At 39.0% G+C, this 22,207-nt stretch overlaps 1 protein-coding gene across 2 annotated transcripts in view; it reads left to right on the top strand.

The window, feature by feature from the left end:
* LOC147017314 (tumor necrosis factor receptor superfamily member 25-like) overlaps positions 1-22,207 on the top strand; it is a 65,744-nt gene that overhangs the window by 30,737 nt on the left and 12,800 nt on the right. For both annotated transcript variants that reach the window (XM_085846828.1, XM_085846829.1), the window contains 5 exons: positions 11,193-11,286; positions 11,413-11,541; positions 16,397-16,507; positions 16,762-16,857; positions 21,026-21,048. In XM_085846828.1, the coding sequence (XP_085702954.1) occupies positions 11,193-11,286; positions 11,413-11,541; positions 16,397-16,507; positions 16,762-16,857; positions 21,026-21,048 (453 nt within the window). The remainder of the gene's footprint in view (positions 1-11,192; positions 11,287-11,412; positions 11,542-16,396; positions 16,508-16,761; positions 16,858-21,025; positions 21,049-22,207) is intronic.

Genomic DNA, 22,207 nt, shown 5'->3' on the forward strand with positions numbered 1-22,207 from the left:
AGATATGCGTTCTTCTATCGCACAAGCAGGTGTAAAATTAACTAAAAGAGGTAATGGATTATATCTTTCTAATAAATAAATGAGCATTGATGAGTGGTTTAAAGAATTTGGAAAGAATACAACATCAAATTTACAACTTGTCAAATATTGTAAGAAATTAAAAATTCATAATGTGGTTATTTGTATGAGAGATAAATTAACAAATGTGCCTAAACATACAAAGAATATTATTATGAACTTCGAAGATAATAATGGGAACGGTTCTCATTGGGTTTGTATTTTTAATAGTCAAGACAAATATTATTTTGATAGTTTTGGTCTTCCAGCACCTGTTGAAGTCATAAAATTCTTACAGAATGGTGTTGATCAAACATTTCAAGTCCAAGAATTAAATTCCAAGTGTTGTGGTTAATTATGTCTATATGTGTTATTTCAACTCAAGAATAAAAATTTTTATGACATTATTTTTAATCTCATATTAATGACTTATGTTGGTAAAGATGGTTCTACCTTGGTGTTATCCCAAGAACTGGATATTGATTTATCAAATTATTTCACAAAGGCACAGGCTGAACGTCATAAATATAATATAACCAAAAATATTAACATGAAAAATGCTTATGAAAATGAAAAAATTATCCAAGCCCAACTGACGCGAATGACTTGGTGAGATTAAGCGATTTATCACAATAAATATCCTTAAATAAAACGGCCGTGTATTCCAAAGATACAGAAGTGTTGATTTTATCTCCAGGTCATACAGAATTCACAGTTCGAATTAAAATAAATTTTTAGAAAAAAGGACGTATCGTTTGTATGAGAATAGAACAATGGGGGTATGATATGAATGATTTAGGGTATAATTGGTCATTTAGAATTGACCGAGAAGACCTGGAACAATTAAATCAGTCTCGTAAGGAAGAATATTATCCACTTGGTATAGAGAATGAGTTTTGTGGAGCCACGATTAGTAAACAACAAATAAAAGAATTTAATAAGGGTAAATATAATAATGGTTTTGCCCTAGTTTATATCATGAAAACAGAAAAAAACAGGATTATATATAATAAGAAAGGAAATACAAAATGGTTTAACTATGGGAAGACGGGGAGGTGTTTCGTGCCATAATATTATTCTAACATATATTTCTAATACATAAATGACAGCAAGAAGGCTTCAAGAAAATTATCATTTCTGTGTCCAAGCAAACCTTCAAGAAAAGGGTATTCAGTATTTTAATAAATATGTTCTAAAACATAAGAATGAGGTATTTTCAATAAATGATTGGCATTATGCTGATGTTGATAAACCGACAACTTTAGATTTAATTAGAATGTTAAATAATGAAAAAATTATAAAGTTAAGAAAAGGTAAGGCTCTTTTAGAAATTCAAAAGAAATTTTATTGGTTTCCTGTTGTAAAAAAAATTATTTTGGATACAGGAATAACAAGAAATCCTCATGAATATATGTATGATATTCTATGGGGTGTAAGTGATTCAAGGATGTTAAGGGATGAGGAAGGAGTTGAAGAAGAGAGGGAAGAGGAGGAAAAGGAGAAGAGAGAAGAAAGAGAAGGAGAGGGAGAAGAGTGAGGAGAGAGAGAAGAGAGAGAAGGAGGAAAGAGCGAGAATGAATAAATATCAAAATATGGAAACCAGTGAGATTAAAAAAAGATTGGGGGTATTACAGAAAATAACTCAACCCACCGAGGAGGAAAACGAAGAATTTACAAGTCTATTTGCAATACTTTCGACAAGACTATTGACATCGACAAGATATTCATTTTAATTCAAGTTTTTAATTTTTTTCTTAAATGAGGAGAGAGTGAAGGCATTTCTAAGGATTCCTTATGTTTTAAAAATTAAGATTCAAATGTGCATGATGGAAACTAAAAAGGTTTTTGCACTCTGCAGGAATTTTTCTCATAAATAAATGAGTTATTGTTTCAAATGTAAAAAGAAAACGAATACTAAAAATATTTCATATTTTAAAAGTAAAAATAACAGGGTTATACAAAAAGGTATATGTTCGGTGTGTGGTTCAAAAAAAAATCAATTTATCTCCAAACACAAACTCAGGAGATATACAAAAGTTTTTATCAGGAAGTAAATTTACAACTAATGGAATACCAGGGGAATTACATCTACCAGGGTATTCTTTCTGTGGTCCAGGCACAGACTTGGATAAAAGATTGGATGAGACAGACAATCCTAAATCATGGAGTAAACCCATCAATAGTTGATGAAGTGTGCATGAGACACGATATTGATTATGGGAATACCACAACTTTGGAAGAAAAGCATGAAGCCGATAGAGAAATGTTGTATAATTTGTCTCTGATACAAAATCCAACCTTGAGAGAAAAAGTTGATCGGTTCATCGTGAAGAAGATGATCAGTGCTAAATTGAAACTTGGACTTGGAAATTCAAAAAACTTTTAGGCTCTAATGATGTCATTAAGCCTGAAGAGCAATTAGCTGATGAATTGCATAAACCAATATTCACAAAGTTTCGGAGAAGGAAGGTTTATTCCAAAGAAGTTGATTATATCTGGTCTGCTGATTTGATTGAACTCAATAATGATAAAGGGTACAAGTATGCTTTAACCGTTATTGATTTGAGTAGATACGCATGGGTTGTCCCTTTAAAAAAACAAAACAGGTAATACTCTTATGTTAGCCTTTCAACAGATATTTAATAAAAGGAAGAGAAAACCTAAAAAATTGTGGACTGATGAGGGTAGAGAGTTTTCTTACAAGACATTTATGAATTTTCTAAAAAATAACAGTATTACATTTTACAGTACCTTTAATGAAGGGAAGGCCGTTGTTGTTGAACGTTTTCATCGTACCTTAAAAGAGAGACTATATAAAAAATTCACAGAACTCGGTTCACAACAATGGTCATCTTTTATTCAGGATATTATGGATAAGTATAATGACACGATTCACACGTCAACGAATATGAAACCATCAGAAACATTTACAAAATTAAAATATGAAAAAGAGATTAATATCAGAAAACCTAAGTTCAAAGTTGGTGATATCATAAGAATATATAGGTGGAAATCTCATTTTTAAAAAGGTTATATTAAACGATGGACGAACGAACTTTTTAAAATTGTTTATGTAATAGATACGGTTCCTTGGACTTATAAGATATATGATTTAGAAGGGGAAGAGATTTTAGGTTCATTTTATTCACAGGAATTACAAAAGACAAAACTAAGCAGATAATACCCATGGGAGCAATGGTTAGTCCTTCACTTCCTCCTACTATACACCATTGTGGACACTCGAGGGCCAAGTCCGAGGTGTATAACAGTATATAATGTGTGTCAAGGGGGGACGTTCTTAGATCTGTGAACCCCAAACACAGAATCCTCAACTGAATAGTCAAGGCTTAACTTTTGTTTGTTGGTGTGTGTGTGTGCAATGGGAGCAATGGGTTGGCGCTTTACTCCCTCCTACTATACACTGTTGTGGACACTCGAGGGCCAAGTCCGAGGTGTATAACAGTATATAATGTGTGTCAAGGGGGGATGTTCTTAGATCTGTGAACCCCAAACACAGAATTCTCAACTGAATAGTCAAGGCTTAACGTGTGTGTGTGTGTGTGTGTGTGTGTGTGTGTGTGTGCGTGCGTGCGTGCGTGCGTGCGTGCGTGCGTGCGTGCGTGTGTGTGTGTCAACTCTCACATTCAAAATCTTAACCCCAACCCTCACATTCAAAATTTCAACCCCAACCCCCCAACCCTCGCCCAACACAATGTCTTTTTCAAAATGAGATTTCCACCTAAATTTTTTTTTTTTTTCTCTTCTTCCAATTCTGTCTTTTAAGGCTCTCAGGTTTGATGATGTAGAAAGGGGGAGCAAGAACTTTCTTGATAGGTTTAGATCCCAAAGAGTGGTAGCATTTCAAGTCTCCAAAATAAACCCAACTTTCCAAGTCTCCAAGGTATAACCACATTCCTGTTGAGTTTCCAAGATACGTATCACATTGTGAGTTATCAAGCCAGAACCCACATTTCAAGTCTCCAAAAATATAACCATCTATCCAAGACTCCAAGGTAGAATCACAATTTCCAGAAATATTGTGGGTTTTGGTGATAGATCTCACATAGTATAACTGTGGATCATCAAGGAAAACTCCATTTTTCCAATTTTTATGGGTTTCAGTGATAGATTTCACATAGTATAACTGTGGATCATCAAGGAAATCTCCATTTTTTTCCCAATTTTTATGGGTTTCAGTGATATATCTCACATAGTATAACTGTGGATCATCAAGGAAATCTCCATTTTTCCAATTTTTATGGGTTTCAGTGATAGATCTCACATAGTATAACTGTGGATCATCAAGGAAAACTCCATTTTTCAAAATGTCTGAAATTTGTGAGTATCCAAGGTAAAACTTGTATTCTGGCTCATCAAGGTATAACTTGTTCAGGGGGTATCGTCTTGATAACTCACAATGAGTACTATTGTTGCAAAACTCTTTCAGGACTTTGCTGGTCTCCAACATATAACTCTTTTGTTGGGTCATCAAGGACGAACTCGTTTTGTGGGTCTTGGTCGCTCACAAGGTCTTCAACCAAGCCAAAAATTTCGCCCCAAGTTGTAGCAAAAGCAGTATTTTCATTTCGTATTTCAGATACAATTTCCTGTGAGAGAAAATAATAATGTATTAATTAAGTGATTTAATTATTAAATGAGCATGCTTCAATCAAACTTTGAAAATAGGAAAATAAAATCTTACCTCAACAGATAAGAGGTTTGAATCCAGTTCATCAACTTGAAGGTTTAGTTCCATACAAGTAGTTGATCTCCAAGGAACCCCAAAGTCATCCCACTCAAGGCCTAGCTCGTTCTGTGGGCCTTGGTCGCTCACAAGGTCTTCAACCAAGCCAACAATTTCTCCCCAAGTTGTGGCAAAATCGGTATTTTCAGATGCAATTTCCTGTGAGAGAAAATAATAATGTATTAATTAAGTTATTTAATTATTAAATGAGTCGATGCTTAAATTAAACTGAAAATAGGGAAATAAAATCTTACCTCAATGGATAAGAGGTTTGAATTCAGTTCATCAAACTGAAGGTTTAGTTCCATACAAGTCGTAGAACTCCAGGCAAGCAAACAGCACACCATTGCCAGCAAAAAAAAAGTTTAAAATGGAGCCTGGGCTTGAGGCTTTTGTAGGGAAAGACTGGTGGGTGTAGTTTCCTTTGGAAATTCCCTGGGCAAGCCCAGGCAAGCCTTCTTTGGGGAATTTTTCAAAACCATAACATTCTAGAATTTTCTAGCGATTTCTTTGTGAGTCAGAGATGAACTGGAAATGATGTAAGAGTAGGTGGGGCTTAGAAAAAGTGGGCGTGGCCTATAAAAATACCTCACGAAAGTGGGCGGGGCTTATAAAATTCGTTTAAAAGTGGGTGGGGCTTAGGAAAAGTGGGCGGGCTTATGAAAAGTGTGCGTAGCTTAACAAAAAATAACCTGTGGCTCAGGAGGTGGTCAAACAAGAGCGTTAAGAGAAGTTTATCATTTCGTAATGGCACAAAAGGGGTATCTTAAAATATAAAGATTCAAATGTTTTGTTTTTAAATATTTTAGATGGGGATTATTGTGCAAAGAAAATTTAACTATTGAAGGAATTTGAGAATGAACAAATCTTTATAGGTTCAAGGAGTGAGCTCAACAGTATGCATTGGTTATTTGAAAAAGAGTGTCCCGAGGCTTACATGTTTCAGATATTTCTTTCGAATCACCTTTAACAAATCACATTACTACTTTACTTCTTGAACAAATCTTTATCTTATTGCATTGGTTATTTGAAAAAAAGTGTCCCTAGGTTAAAAGGGGAGACAAATAAATATACCTTGGGATAATCGCCCATTCATTTACATGGGAAAAAGTGAGCCAGAATCAGTATATTCACCCTACTTGTATGATTTCATTCATTTTTAGATCTTCATATTAACAGGATTTCATTGATTTTTTTTTTTTTTGTAGATCTTCATATTTATATAATTTCACTGATTTTTTTTTTTAGATCTTCATATTAATATGATTTCATTGATTTTTCTTGGATCTTCAAATTTATATGATTTCATTGATTTTTAGATCTTTATATTAATAGGATTTCATTGATTTCTTTTTGTAGATCTTCATATTTATATAATTTCACTGATTTTTTTTTTTAGATCTTCATATTTATATGATCTCATTCATTTTTAAGTAATTATTTGCTGACACTGCTGTTGTGATCCCAAAGACAGATTACTTATTTTATAGATACTGTGCTGTAATGGTGAGAGCGTCCACTCTGAGTCTGGGATGTCCTTGCTCTGCGCTCAGAATTTTTAAAGGATAGAGCATGGACAGTCATAGGTTGGCAACCTTTGCACAGGGTTGACGGGCCTAATAGCATCCTCCTGCATTGAAGTTCCTTTTAAAGGAGCTCATATTTGAGGTTGAAATATTTAGATCAATGTTAATTACATCCACCACCGAAGGTGAAGGAGGTTATGTTTTCATCCCTTTCTCTCTGTTTGTTTGTGTACAAAATATATCAAAAGTTGTGGATGGATCTGGATGATATTTTGTGCACAGGTTCGTTGTGTGATGACAATTGATTAGATTTTGGTGAAGATCCGGATCCGGATCCGAATAGCAGAATTTAAGTGATTCTTCACCATTGAAAGATCGGGCCAAAAACGATATATAGCACGATATCTCAAAAAGTTGTCGATGGATTCGGATGAAACTCAGTGACCATGTTGGATGTGTGACTATGACGAATTGATTCCATTTTGGTGAAGATCCGGATCTGGAACCAGATGCGAGAATTTTTTGAAGTAATTCTTCACCATTGAAAGATAGGACTCAAAAACGATACATGAGTACCTAAGAACCATACTGGGCCATCCCATCTTGGTACACTTTTGAGAAAAAATGACTCAAACTTGTCAGCCTCCTGTGTCACCATGAGCAAATGGAAATGAAAAATACCAAAGGATAAATAAACACAAGACACACAAAATTATATCCACACACAAAAAAAGCAAGTTGTACAGGTCCCACCCAGGGAAAAGGGGTGTTGAATTTGACCATTTTGGGATGGCCCATTATGGTGCTCTGGTTATAGCCCGATTGTGTGGGATGGCCCATTTTCGCATTAGGGATTCAATCCTAAAAATGAACAATAGAGGTGTTTGCACTGAAAATCAAAGTGTTTTTATTCAGCAAACCAGTACAGCTTTTACAACACACATTTCTGGGAAGAACCTAAGATAAAGGTTCGTCGTAGAGGTTATGTTGTTTTTACAAAATGACATAACCTAAGCAGATCAAACTAGATTCATGGTTTGGGAGGGTTCCTTCTCAGTATTCATCTCATTCTATGTCTTGCTCTTCAATTAACCCACCATCATCTGCATTGTCATTGACTATGAATTGGTTATAGAATGCATGGTGAATTGGGGGTACAAACTGCAGCAAGGTCTGGAGGTCCCTCAACTTTAGAACAGCTATTTCTCTGCCTTGTGGGTACAAATCTGGCAGAACCAATGAACCTAGATTAATATTTCTGATTCTGTGGACCACCAATACAACTTAAATCTATACACCTGAAAGGAACATCCTCATTGTTACTATACTTGAAGAAAATTTTAGTTGGTGCTTCACGCTTAAAACACAACCAGTGGATCTTCAGCCACTCCACTTTGAGACCCTCAGTATTAACTTTTCTATTGAAAACTACTTTCTCAAGTTGTTCAGCACTCTTCAAATCTGATTGTTGTGACTTTGTCAATCCAAAGGGTTTCTTCTGTTTTGCTTTCTTTACAACATTCACCTTCAATTGAATTACATACTTGAACATTTTAGAATACAAATCACCTTCTTTGCACTTTGAAACCCTTCTGTTTCGCAGGAGTTCAATATGTTAAATAAGGTGGTGTTTCAGACTGCTTTAATAGTGATATACTTCCAGAACATTTTTTTAATGATCTTTAACATCTATCTCATCCAAATTGAAGTAAATACTGTCATTTGGGACATGGATTTGGGGAAAATTCTGTTTAGCTTTTTCTATAATACCAAAATCTTTGTCCGAATCCATCTAACTATGCCCACTGACAAAAAAAGTTTGGTGAACAATTTCTACATCACATCAGAGGATTTTGAACAACATGTAACCAGAACAATGAATTTTTTATGTTTCTATTCTGGCCACCACATGTATCTGCATATGCAATTATGCACTTCTTGGATTTGTGTGAAATCAAATGCTAATTAAGACAAGAAGCAATCTCGTTCGGACCTTGGGACCTTTGACTTTTGTCCCACATGTACATGAACCCATTCTGCTGCTCTGCATTGTGAATTCCTTAATTATAAACCCACATCTGACGTTTATAGTACACTACACCAGTTGTCAAAACAGGGGTTGCTAAGGTTTTCTGCAGATCATAACAGAACACAGTCACATCTTCAGTTTTTGTCTTCTCACAGTCCGTCTTGTATCTAGTTTGTGCAGCCTCTGCCCGTCGTAAATGCAATTCCTTTTCATGCTCCTCCTCGCCCAGTTTTACAGCATCTCCAGGTTCTTTAACTTCCTTTATTTGTGCAGCAAGGATGTCACATGTTTTGCATGTATCCTTTAGAGGCTGATGAAAACTTAAATGTGCAAAAATCAGTGTCGAAGGTATTCCTGAATTTCCAATCTGAGACTGGTTCAACAGAATCTAAGGTGTACCTTCCCTTGTAAAGATCATAGAGCTTGGTTTTGGTCAACCCTGGAGCTAGGTATTTCCTGTTGACATGACGTGCACGAGTGTAGTGAGATTCATACTGGGGTATCTCACCAATAAACGTTTTCAAATGATTGATTCGTTCAGCCTCGGTTTTATTCCCAGGTTCATGCTGACCACGTTTATCAGGTCTCGGACAACCTGCCTCAACTGCATTTGCCAGTGCCCTACCAAGATGCCCATTAGAAATGGAGAATGTGTGCAGGAAAAAAACTTTGCAAACTTCCACGTCCATTCCACTTTAATCAGAACAGGTTCGTGTCATTTCCTTTAGCCTTGGCAATGTTGGACCAACCATTTGCCCAGGATTACGGTCCCTTCTGTCTCGTTTGTTGTGTCATTTCACTGCAGTTTGTTTTTACCAGTCCAACCAGAAATGCATTCTGTGCACTCCAATCACCCATGTTCCAGAAGGACTTGTGCAGCTGTAGGTTCCTGACTTCAGAAATTTTCTGAACACAACGTTTTTCACATCCACAATCCACGTGTTCCAGTTTCTTTCTTGGAACATGTTTATTGGATCATGACGTGTCGTCTTCTCCAGCGTTTCTCCGTCATTTACGGATATTCTTCTTCCATTTACTTGTGTGACGAACACGGCTTCTGTCACGTTTTGTCCCTACACCTGGATTATTCGGATCACCATTTTCTACACCCGTAGCTTCTGCAGCTCCATCAGCAAGACCATTTTCTACATTGTTATTCGGATTAACATCTGCAGGCCCACTTCCATTTCCTGAAATGTAAAAAAACATAACCTTAGAGAGTTGTACAGACTTGGAAAATGACCATTGCTGGATATGGCCTTGAGGTGCTATAATGGGCCAACCCACACAAGTTCATAGAAATCACGAGGCTCTTTCAAAATGTATTTTAAGTTCTTTATCCTAAAACTGTAGGCTCATGGTATGTAACTAAAAATAAAGACACAGTATTTACATGGTAAATGGCCTATTTTTGTTCCTCCGTAGATAGTTTTAACACCTTATTCCTCTTAGACTATTGGCCAGTTACATCATTTGCCAAGTGCCAGAGTGGCGGAACCCACAACACCAAACGTCGCCACTGTTTCTCAAAAAGTAATCAATAAATGTAAAACTTACTGTTTTCTGATGAAGTGCCATCATCTTCTGATTCATTTGGGTGAAAATCTGGGTCCTTGTCATCATCTACTTCGTCATTGTCGCCAATCATAGCCTCCAACTCAGCATCTGATAGATACCTGGCAGCCATGTTTACATGGAATCATGGGAAAAATGTGGGATGGCCCACTTTGTCTCTGGCAAGTCAGATGCATGTCACCAGAGCCAGAGAGGTTTTCTGCTTATAAAATTAACATAATTTATGAGATGGGGTTGGCCCATTTTGGCTCAGAAAGGGCTCAGTTTTGTGCACCTACTGACATGTATAACTCAATTTTGGAAAAATTGTGGGATGATCCGGTATGGTTCTTAGGTACTGCTATATTATAGCATGATGTTTCAAAAATGTCTTGGGCCAGATATGTTCTCGTGGATCAGGTATTATGGGGTGGAGGTATGCACTCTACCGAGTGCTCTTCTAGTTTAAATTAAAATCTTCGAGAATGCTTTTTCACCTGGACAGTTTTCTTGTGAATGAAACTATCAACTTGTGAATGTACTCGGGTGTTGTTCATTCTTATTTGATAAAAGGTTGGAATTCCCATCGTGTTTGCCTTTTATTCTCTTCATTTCCAAAACTACTAACTATATGAGGAACAATTGAATATCACAACAATGTAAAACTTGTCCATAAAAAAGAAAACCTGACATACCTTACTCTGTTTAAAGTTTCTTAACAAGGGTGATACTGGGTAGTTTGCCAGGGCCGTCCCAGCATTGTTCTGTCCATTATCTCTCCTGTTAAATGCTGAGCTTCATGCAAGGAAGCAGCCTGTACCATTTAAAAAAAAATAGTCTTTGGTATGACTCGCCCAGGGTTTGAAACAAACGATGTTTTAAACTTGAATATGTTTTCTTCAACAAGAGCATTGATTGGACAATAGAACAACCTGGAACTTGAACAGGGAGGAAGTAAAAATTCCATAGAATGATATTTTTAATGACTCCAATGTGGTGATTGATCTTTCATTTGAATTAGATTTCCACGATTGAGTTTTAAAGATAAACTAGACGACCCGTGAACCCGTTGGGTTCCCGTTGTGACAGCGGTTGATAAAAAAAATCATTTCAAAAAAATATATATGTATAAATATATAGCTCCAGCGAACAATACCACTGAGATTGATCCCAGTTGTTTGCATTGATCAAATACTCCCCAAGAGTACTTGATTGAATCAGGAATTTATTTCGACGTGATAAACGAATCGACGTTATAATCGTTGTGTTTTTGGTTTTCCAGGTTTCACATTTTGGAACAGAAAGTTCACCTCCATGTCCAGAAAATCAATTCTTTAATGATGCGGATGGGGTTTGCTGTAAATTTTGTCCCAGAGGTGAGTTCCAGTATCAATTTTATTGGTGTTTTGACATCAATTCCATTGGTGTTGTAATATCAATTCCATTGGTGTTCCATGTTCCTGGAATTTTTCAATAAATCCAACTCATTATATACTTCACAGGAACGTACATGTCTAAACCCTGTCGCAATCCTGGAAGTAATTGTTTGTGCTTCGCTTGTCAAATGGGGAAATACATGGACGAGCAAAGCAACATGACAATGTGCAAGCAATGTACTGTTTGTGACCCAGGTAAACTATTATACTGTTTATATTTACATTTAATTTCTCGATGTATAAGCACCAACGCAACCAAGTATTAAATTAAGGGAAATTAAAAAATACCATAAATGGTGATTGATCCGCCATAGAGAGAAGAGAAGCTAAAGGTTCAGGCCTTACCGTCCGATGAAGTAAGTAAGGCTCAAAACATCAGCTTCTCTTCTCTCCATTGGCTGGTGGATCAATCGCCATTTAAGGTGTTTTATTCCGTATTTGTTTTGACCTCTTTTGCCACCCACACAGAATGCTAATCTTGTGTTGAGATTAGCGATTACATTCTTCCAAGTATGAAATGTACATTTCTGATCAACATTTTAATTTTAATCCACAACTCCATTGCTGGTTGTGTTGTGTAAAGTTGTGTGGTAAGGTTTTCAAATTCAGTTTAATCATGATCAAACGAAGTGAAGAGCTGGTTGACCTTTTAACAAGGAATGGATAATTGCCTTTGCCATCGAAGGTGTAGATTTGTTTGTTTGTTTGTTTGTTTGTCCATCTGTCTGTGAGCAGGATATCTCAAATAGTTATAGACTGGTTCAGACAAAATTTGGTGGCGAGGTTGGATGTGTGACGGGGATGAATTGAATCGAGTTTGGTGAAGATCTGGACACTAATATTTAAGTAATTCTTCACCATTGAGTGATGGGGCCAAAAAATAGTTACAGAACCAGAGTTTGGGGTTCACCACGAGGGGGACTTCTCAGCCTCTCCCTGACCTCTGAACCTGCAGGCTGCCACGCTGCGGAGAAGTGCGCTTCCCGATGGGTTGTTGAGCAACTTCAGATGCCGATTGAGATCACCAAACTGGGCAGGGCTCTCGCTCTTTTACAAATGCATTACCTTTCCGGTGGTTTGGCATTACTTATTTTCCCCTTAAACGGTCTTAATTATTTACCTAAACACAGGACATGGCATCATCAATCACATGGGAAAAAGCAGAGGAGAAGAAGATAGAGGAAGAGCGGAGCTTGGTTACAGCCCCTCGCTTATCCGACGCAAACAAGCTGATTTACATTGGTCCAAATTGCAGGGAGGGAAGGGGAAATGCGGTGGGAATGGCAGTGTTGTGTCGGATATCATGTAATGCCCGAGCTACCAAATCGGGGTCCACGTGTTCTGTTTGCCGAGATTGATCGGCACGCCGCCTGTGGTTCGGCAAACAGGGATACCTACAGCCCTCATAGCATAGACGAGCAAATGGCAGAGGCTTGTACAGACTTCAGGCAGGCAAACAGCAGAGGTTCTCGCTCAGCGCTGGCTTGTTCAAAGCAGGCTTCCCCAGTGGCTCAGCTCTGCCATTCATATTGTCGGCTTTTATGGAGCCAGACGCGAGGCATGGCCAGAACGTCCCGAGGTTCCTCCTTCCCTCACTTCGGCTCAGTTCATTTGTTTCTGGCTCACAGAGACGTCCATTGACCTCCAGACAGTCTCCCACTATTAACTCGTGGGACACCCTTTTGGAAGAATCTTCAGAGGTGGAACTCTCCATTTAAATTGTGATTCTGTCTTTTTACGGAAGTAATTATCTGTTTGTGTTTTAAATGGGGAAAATACAGGTGAGAAAAGGAAAGGAATTTATATAAATTTAAGCAATGATGATGCTCCACACTATGAAGTTGGATGTTGGACGAAGATGGAGGGTTTTTGAGGGGAGCACGGAAAATGGAGATTGAGAAGCGAAAGGATGAGGGATTGGAGATGGAGGGATGAATGGATGGATTGAGGTTAAACGAGGGGAGGGAAGCTTCTGATGGGGGGTATGGGGTTTGAGAGCAAAGGGGTGAAGGATGCATGGGAGATGACTGTTTGCTGGGAAGGGGGTGAGGGATGGGGATGGGTGGATTGATGGATTGAACTGATGGATTGTTAGATTGAAGGAAAGATTGATCCATTGAAAGATATATTGATGGATTTATGAATTGAAAGACGATGGGGGGAAAATCACACCAGGGATGAAACATGCTAATCTCACAATGCATTTCCCCTTCCAAATCTCCTGGACAAAGTGCAAAGGTTTTATCTGCCACATAAACTAATGACAGAACTGACTCTGGATTTCTCTCATGGTCTCTGACTGCTTGGGGGTCTTTTTCCACAACTGCACCAATAAATAGCACGATATCTCATCAAGTTCAGGATGGATTCCGACGAAACTTGGTGGACAGGTTGAGTGTGTGACAAGGAAGAATTTATTCGATTTTGGTGAAGGTATGGTCATGCGAATTGTTTTTTTATGTCATTCTTCACCATTGAAAGATCAGGCCATAAACGATATATAGTATAGGATTATATTTCAAAAATTTGTGGACGGATTATGACAAAACTTTGTGGATGAGTTAGTTGGGTAGTTGACCAGAACAAGCTGGTTAGATTTTCGTTCAGGTCCAGGTGCAGATCTGGCCTATCAGTGGGACACAAATTGTAAACTGTTCAGCCTGGTGGAGTTATTCTCTCTCCCGAGTGCAATTCCAGTTTGTGACCTGAGGTTTGCAACAATTCCATCACATTGGATCTTACAAAGAAAATAGTGGGCAATATGCTTCTTGGTCGTGTTTTCAAGAGAACCAGAAAGGATGACTTCATTAATCAAGAAGAAATACATCATTGTACAAATACATCATCAGGAAAAATACAAGAATCATAAAACTTCAAATGGTACAATTTTACAAATCCATGATATCTTGAAAATAGCGGTACAAGCGTTGGTGATGGAGTTTCGGATTTTGTTGTCACCAATGTTGGACCAATAATTAAATAGTAATTGAATCACCTCATCAAATCGCAACAATGATTGTAGGTGTGAATTGTAGGCCTTGTTCATCTACTTGACGCATTGCCATGAGTTTGTCATGCCACCACTGCAAATAGAAATACAAATAAGAGTACAGTGAATGCAACAATGACAATGTGTAAAGATATACCTTGATCTAAATCTGTCCAAGACTCAATCAATCAGGCTGATTGCTCGAAACATGCAAGCACGAAAACACGAAGAATACGATTTGCTTTTTGTGGAAAATCGTTAATACAGACTTTACTTGTTACAAACCTCAATTATGGACCCTTGACTCAATAAAGTAATCCGTAAATCACGCAAAGAGAGAAATGCTTCACGTTCTTGTAAATTGAAAATAGTGTTACCTTTCGCCCTGCCTGTGAAACGCCTGTGACAGTTTATAGCTGGGTCGGGATTCTCATCCAGGCGAGACAGCTTAGAGTAAGCATGCATACCTCTCGGCTTTCCTGCCGTGATCTGGCGATTCATTACTTCATTACAACTGAAAATATTTTTTACTAATTGTGATCATAGAATGTATTTTGTCTTCCTACCTCTGCTAACAAAATGGGGTATCACCATTGATTGAAGCTTGAAGAACGTGTGCCAAGCGTCTTCACCAAGCAATCCACGAAACATTGAAGAAACTTAAAAAAACGAAAAATTTGATTTTTATTTGTATTTATTGATGCCAAAGTGATGGGGCGTATAATGGAAGAATACACAAAAAGGGGAAACGTCGTGGAAAATAAAATTTCACATTTTCAGTGAGCTAGCCACCCTCTGTTGCAGTGCAGAACAACACGTGGCCAATGCACAAGAGTGGCCCCTGAACTTTGTTCAAGTCGATCGATATACAGTATTCAGTGACAGTGTGAATTTGAGAGTGCTCGCCATGTGGCTTAAGCACTCCAACGAAACGGTTGATAAGAAACAGCTTACTTGGCACGTAATTGGCAATCACCGAACTGTCATATTAAACAGACACTTCCCGGAGACACACAAAATATCAAATATATCAGAATTGGACAAACTAGCACTTTTTTTAGGAGTTGGAGCTGCTGCTTAGTTTGATTCTGGAGCTTCAATTTTGTAATTCAGCTTAGTTTACGAGATTCTCGAGGTTACCACGTGTGCGAAAATGAAATAACGCCACGAATGCTGACATCTCCGAGCATTTATAAACATTGCAATGTACCCAGCGATTCGTAGCTATGATGAACTGTGGTATCACAAAGTGGAAAAAAAGAATTGTTGTGGCCTGTTCCACGTCAAGGCATAATTGAGCAGGCCAAAAAAAACATGGTATAGATTTGAGTTGGACAGTTATTGGTATAGATTTGAGTTGGACAGTTATTGGTATAGATTTGAGCTTGGTCGGCCCTGAAACGTAAGAAAAGGAGAAGAAAAAAAAAGTAAAAGGAACAGTGGAAATGATTTGGTGGAAATCAAATGCCTGCAGCAAGACCCAGGGAAAAAGACAGGGACAGACAACAAGGGATGTGCAGGTGTGGTGGAGGAGAATGTTGGTGAGAATGTAGGAGGTGGATAAGGATACAGAAGCAAGATTTGTGGTGGAAGGTGGTTTAATGGGTGCAGAAAAGATCTTGGTTTTGGATGGGCATTATCTGAGATGGTGGTGGGTCTGTCTTGAAGACCTGGAGGGAAGAATGAGATTGAAGAGAATGTGGAAGTTGGTTCCACAGTTGGGGGGAAAAAAGAGGAACGAATGATTGAATATGAGCAGTGATTCTGGATCAAGGTTGTTTCATGAGAAGGGGGTTGCTGGTGGACTGTAATGATTCAGAATGCAGTGAAGAGTGAAAGTTTCTTGTTGTCCAGCGAGTCAGATTGTAATTGATAGTCATCTGAATTTAGTATCTGGTGAATAAGTCCTACATGAAAAACACACTTGATACATGTGAGGGGTGTTCAAAAAAACATCTCTGAGCAATGTCGTCATGATGATCAGACATATGTCAATTTTTTAATGTTTTGTTCATTATCTTTCTCTTCACTCACTCCCATGTTTTCTACTCTTTTCCACAGAGACTGAGGTTGAAGAGGGAGTGTGTGATGGGGAAAATAACCAACAATGTGTTTGCCGTGAAGGTTTCTACATGAAAGGGAATGAGTGTGTGATGGAGAGCACTACAGGAAGTAAGGAAACTGTGTTCGTGTTTCGCTGGAGATGTTAAATGTTGAAATTTGAGGGAGTGTGAAGTTAAAAGGCAAACACAATGGAAAACATTGAAATGACCCTCAATGTGTTGGTGTTTTTTTTAGAAGAATTTACAAGTAAAAGGAAATGAATCAACTTGATGTTCTTCCTACCTTCCTTTGACCTATCTCCTGTTTTGAAATCATCATCCCTGGTCTAACTAATGAAACTGCTGTTTAACATCCTTCAATAGGTGAAACTGTTCCTCCATCCATCAAGTCCCCTCGATGGTGGTTTTGGGTCCTGCTGATTGTGACAATCCTAACCATCTTATTCATTTTATTTTTTGGTAAGTCTCAAGTATAATGTTATTCTTCATGGGAACGGGGATGTTCTCAGTGTGAGTATAAATAATGTTGAGCATAAATATTGTGACTGATTGAACTTTGAAAACATTACAAACAAAAGGTGAAAATGAGAGTAAAACACAGGAAGAATTAGAGAGTTCATAAAATACGTTGCCCCATATAGTGTTAAAGTATATCCTTCAATTTAGACAAGATCGATTTTAAAGATCATTTAAAAAAAATTCTGGAAGTTTCACACTATTAAAGCATTCTTTCCCCCACCTTATTTTTCATATCAAACGACTGCTAAACAGAAGGGGTTCAAAGTAAAAAGAAGGTGATTTGTATTCTGCAGTGTTCAAGTATGTCAGGCAATTGAAATAAAATAAAGATTGTGAAAGTTTTATAAATTAATCACTTGATTACCAAATTACCGCAGTTTTGACTCAGTGTCTATGACATCACCCTATCTAGCACATTGCATTATAGTTATTCGTGCCTGTTGTATGTGTCCATTATGACGGCCTTAAAAACAGTGAGTTTCCTGTCTCGAATGATTTCCAATTTTGTTTGACTGACGTACACACAGACAGTTAAAATATCTCACTCCTCTCTGCACATGTGTGGTCGGGACAAATTCAGAGGCAAAGTACTGTTAAACGTCAAGTTTGGTTTCCCATTCGAGGTCCAATCCGTATTCAAAATATAACATTAAATTGAAAGAAGTTGTTCATCGATCATAAACTGATGTTTGTAGACAGATGAATGGACATCAACAAATTGCTAAACCATGATTTTTGCTTTGAGTGCATAGGTAACATAACATAACGTAGGTAACCGAGGAGATAACAAAACCAAAAAGATAAAGTCTAAAATATCTATATTGCTTTTCAAGTCCTCAATTCTAAGAATTTACAATCATTGATCAGATTCCAGAAATGACAAAAGTATAAATATATATTGGAAGGTAAATATATAATATAATCCTCCCTCCTTTTCCTGTCTGTTGATTCAGGCCTCGGTCACATTTGCCACGGCGGCCGTGGGGTCTCCAAAATCTGCGGCCACTAGCAATTCTACGGCGGCCGCAGTATTTCCACGGTCACACAATGTAGCAGTCACATATGTTTTTATTTTTCGGGTAGCCGCACGGCGTATTTAGAAATCGTGGAGACCGAAAACGTGGGGGTGCCGTACGGTCTTTGATTTGATGTCGCACGGTGACCATAGGGCGTCCCTGCGGCGGCAATATAATTTTCAAGGCAGACGCAAGGAGACCTCAAGGTGCCCGCAAGGCGACCGCAGGGGGGCCTAAGGCGAACGTGCGGCCAGACGGACGGTAACGAGTGGGTATATATACCAGTCCTTTTTGTTACTGAAATAAAAATATACCAGTATATATAACTGAATATACTATAGCTATAAAATACCGTGGTCCCCCAGAATCTGAACGGCCAAGCTGTTTGAACAAATTGGAATCCGAACAATTTTTTCGAGAAAGTTTGCCCCAAAAAACCTAATACATTTTTAAAAAACCGAACAAAACGTAGCGTTCATGTTTGTTCATGTGTCTCCCCCACCTGTTTGACCCGCATCTTCGCGCTTTGTTCATTCAGTTCGTCGGTGGAAGTACTCAGTCACATTTGCTCTACGGCAAGGATAAGGCGGCCGTATGCCCTCTGAATTGACAGAAACGTGCGGCGGCCCCAGAGAAACTGAGGTGGCCCTCAGGAAGGCCCTACGCCATTTGGCTATATTTTACAGGTCGTAAGGTCGCCGTGGAATTATAACGCGGAGTTATAACTTTTTTTCATTTCTACGCTCGCCATAGCAATTCGACAAAGCCAAGCTATGACATAGATGTGTTCCACGTCGACCGTACGTAGGGCGTACGGTGGACTTGCGTTTTCCGTGCGGCTGCCGTGAGCTCTTCTTAATGAAAAATGAATTTTCCCAACCCCCAAAAAATTACAGCACCCCCACGTTTTCGGTCTCCACAATTTGTAAATACCCCGTGCAGCTCCCCGAAAAATAAAAACATGTGTGACTGCAACATTGTGTGACTGTGGAAATACCTCGGCCGCTTTATAATTGCGAGTGTCCGTACATTTTGTAGACCCTCCGGGCGCTGAGCCAAATGTGACTTAGGCCTTACCTCGTGTTTTCACTTTCATTTTTTATTTTTTTTAATCATCTTGTGTTTTAATTATTAACAAAAAAAGCAATCCGATCACATGGTGTGACGGACTGTCGGGCAAGGATTGAATTTCACAGCAAAACCAGTTGTAATTTTTAATACTCGTACGTGCTCGTAAAAAAAAAAATAATAATAAAAATAAACCACACGGGCCGTTTCTTCGCTCTCATGTGCCCGTACGTGCGTGGCCCAGAAGTTCGATATTATTTGCAGTTACGATTATTCGCAATTTAGTTTTAATACCCAATTATTCAATTAGCGCCAACGTATTTTACCTTTTCGCAATGTCGTGGCAAGGTAAAACAAAAAGAGAAGAGAAGAGAGAGAAAAAAAATTTACTTCCTGGTTCGGAGCATACCAGCACTCTGATGTTACCGAAATTTATGCACCGTCTAATGTGAAAACGATCATAACTTGGGCCATTGTGTTTATCTATAAATGCGCATAAGAAATCGAGAAATTATTGGAATACACGAAGTCATCACTCTCCGGAAGTCCGTACGTTGTAACCCGTAATGGGGAACGTGGCTGTGCTTCCCTTCCCCATCGGCCACGCCCATGCAACAACGTGTCTTCTCATTGGTTGGTAAATAAATGGCCATAACTTGGGAACCACTTGTCCGATTAATATCAAACCTTGAAAAGGCACATCCTCTGGTTCCTAGCAATATATCTGGCAAGTTTCAATTAGATTGGACCAGTGGTTGTCGAGAAACAGCGGTCACACACACACACACACACACACACACACACACACACACACACACACACACACACACACACACACACACACACACACACACACACATTGCTGGAATTATAGCTAGATCCATGATTACGTCAGCCCGATGCGTTTGATGAAAGTGATTGTGGTTCTGGGGGGTTAGGGTTGATGAGCTGCCTTGGGGGTAGCGCTCTCGCAGAGCGCGTGAGCGATGGAAACCCAGGCGGAGCTCGAGCCTGTGTGGGCCTTTGGATGTGGCGATTGTACCAGTTTACATACAATACACCACCACCGAAGGTCATTTGCTCATCTTATTTTACCTTAAACATGGGGAATTTCAGTTTAAAGTGTCTTGAAAGTGGGTTTTCTTTGGGTCCACGAACAGATTAATTCACTCCATTATTTCTTATAGGAAAAATATTTTTTGAATCCGAACTTTTTGCAATCCGAACAGCCTCCAGGAACGAATTAAATTGGGATTCTGAGGGCACCACTGTGTATAGGCAAACAACTATAATCCAATCTCGTAGCGCACGGTGGACGCACGGTCGACGCAGACTGCCACGGAGGCCGTACGTAGGTGCACGGCGGGCGTAGGGGAACCGTGTGTCGACCTTGCGTTGCCCACAGGTAGTCACACAGACCGCAAGGCCACCGTACGGTGACTGTGTAAATAGTGCGGCCGCCGTAATTTTTTGGGGGTTGGGAAAATTCATTTTTCATTGAGAAGAGCTTACAGCAGCCGCACGGAAAACGCAAGCCCACCGTATGCCCTATGTACGGTCGACGTGGAACACATCTACGTCATAACTTGGCTTGTCTAATTGCTACGGCGAGCGTATAAATGAAAAAAAGTTATAACTCCGCGATTTCATTCCACAGCGACCCTACGGCCTGTAAAATATAGCCAAATGGCGTAGGGCCTCTCAGAGGCCACCTCAGTTTCTCTGCGGCCGCCGCACATTTCTGTCAATTCAGAGGGCGTACGGCCGCCTTATCCTCACCGTAGAGCAAATGTGACCTCGGCCTCACCTGCTTGTGATATCCAACTGTGGACCCCATTATCCCACTCTGAGTTTCTGTTGCCTTTGTTTGTGTGTTGCATCTCTTTCTGATATTATGTGATGAATATAATGATCACTTTGAGGAGATGATGGGTTGAAGAAACCCTTGGTGTGCTGATTATGCTTTCTGTACAAGGAATGTGAAAAACAACTTTTTAATCTTTCTTCTTTTCTTCTCTTTTTAGTGAAACGATGGTTTTGTCTACAGGTAGGTCTGGATTAATTTCCCCTCGTTATATTATTTAATATCTTCACTTCAATGGCTGTGTTGATGAAATCTGGAAAACAACATTAATTAATCTGGTACAGCGACGGATGATAACTTTGTATGGGGTTTTGAATTCACTATGAATGTGCAGCAACTCGCTGTATAGTTTCAGAGAAAGCACAAGTCTGTGATACATTTTGTGACTGGAGTTTAATTTTAACTTGGGGTTTTCCATTGTGAAGTTTTCAATTCTCTCAATTCATGGCAAATGCATTGTATTGGTAAATTATATGATTTGATGTGCATACTTTGTGGATGAGCCATGTATCTTCCACATAAAAAGGGAAAAATATTATTCAACTTTGTCCACATATTAGTTACGAAGTTATCAAGAAGAGAAAGTTGTGAGACAGGGGTGCCAGCCCAAAGGGGAGAGCAGTATGCCATCAGGTTGCGAGTGAAGGTCTTGTAGGTTGACAAAAGTTCAGATTGGCCAAGGAAGGATGACACGATGGAGGATGTCCAGTCAGCAGCTGACTTTAGAGGCAATATTGGCCATATGATCTGCTGAAGAAAGATCATGACTGATGGTGAGTCCCAAAAGTTTGGGTGACTTAACCTCTTCAAGTGGTTTGTTTTTGGAAGTACATGGGAGGGTTTGTTGGATGGTCCTTTCAGAGACAGGGTGAGTGTGAGGGAATTGCATCGGTTGAATGGCATTCCAAGTGTTGAACCAGCTCCTGATTCTATGAAGGTCTGTAGAGAGGGAAGAGGCTTCTGCATGCCTGTCTGTTGGATGAGAAATGATATTGCCGAGGATCATCAGCAGGATTTTCCAGGGAATAAAAGATCATAAAGATGAGGAAGAGGACTGGTCCCCAGATACTGCTTTGGGGCACTCCAGCCTTGACAGGGAAGGATATGAGAGGATCCTGTTGAGAGATACACTCTGACTGTGTGAGTGTAAGACGTCAGTGATCCATGAGAGGAGATATCCTTGGATGCCAGAAGCAGAGAGTTTGGAGATCAAGGCAGGGTGGCAGACTGTATCAAATGCTCGAGATATGTCCAGAGAAAGCATTGTCTCATGTCTGAGTTTGAGAGTTTTCATCCATTGTTGGGAGTGCAGAAGCAGCATGTTCAGGACATAATGAGAGGG

The sequence above is a fragment of the Eptatretus burgeri genome, chromosome 11 (genome assembly GCF_056783735.1).
Source record: "Eptatretus burgeri isolate ZD-2024b chromosome 11, Ebu_testis_v1, whole genome shotgun sequence".
Taxonomy (NCBI): domain Eukaryota; kingdom Metazoa; phylum Chordata; class Myxini; order Myxiniformes; family Myxinidae; genus Eptatretus; species Eptatretus burgeri.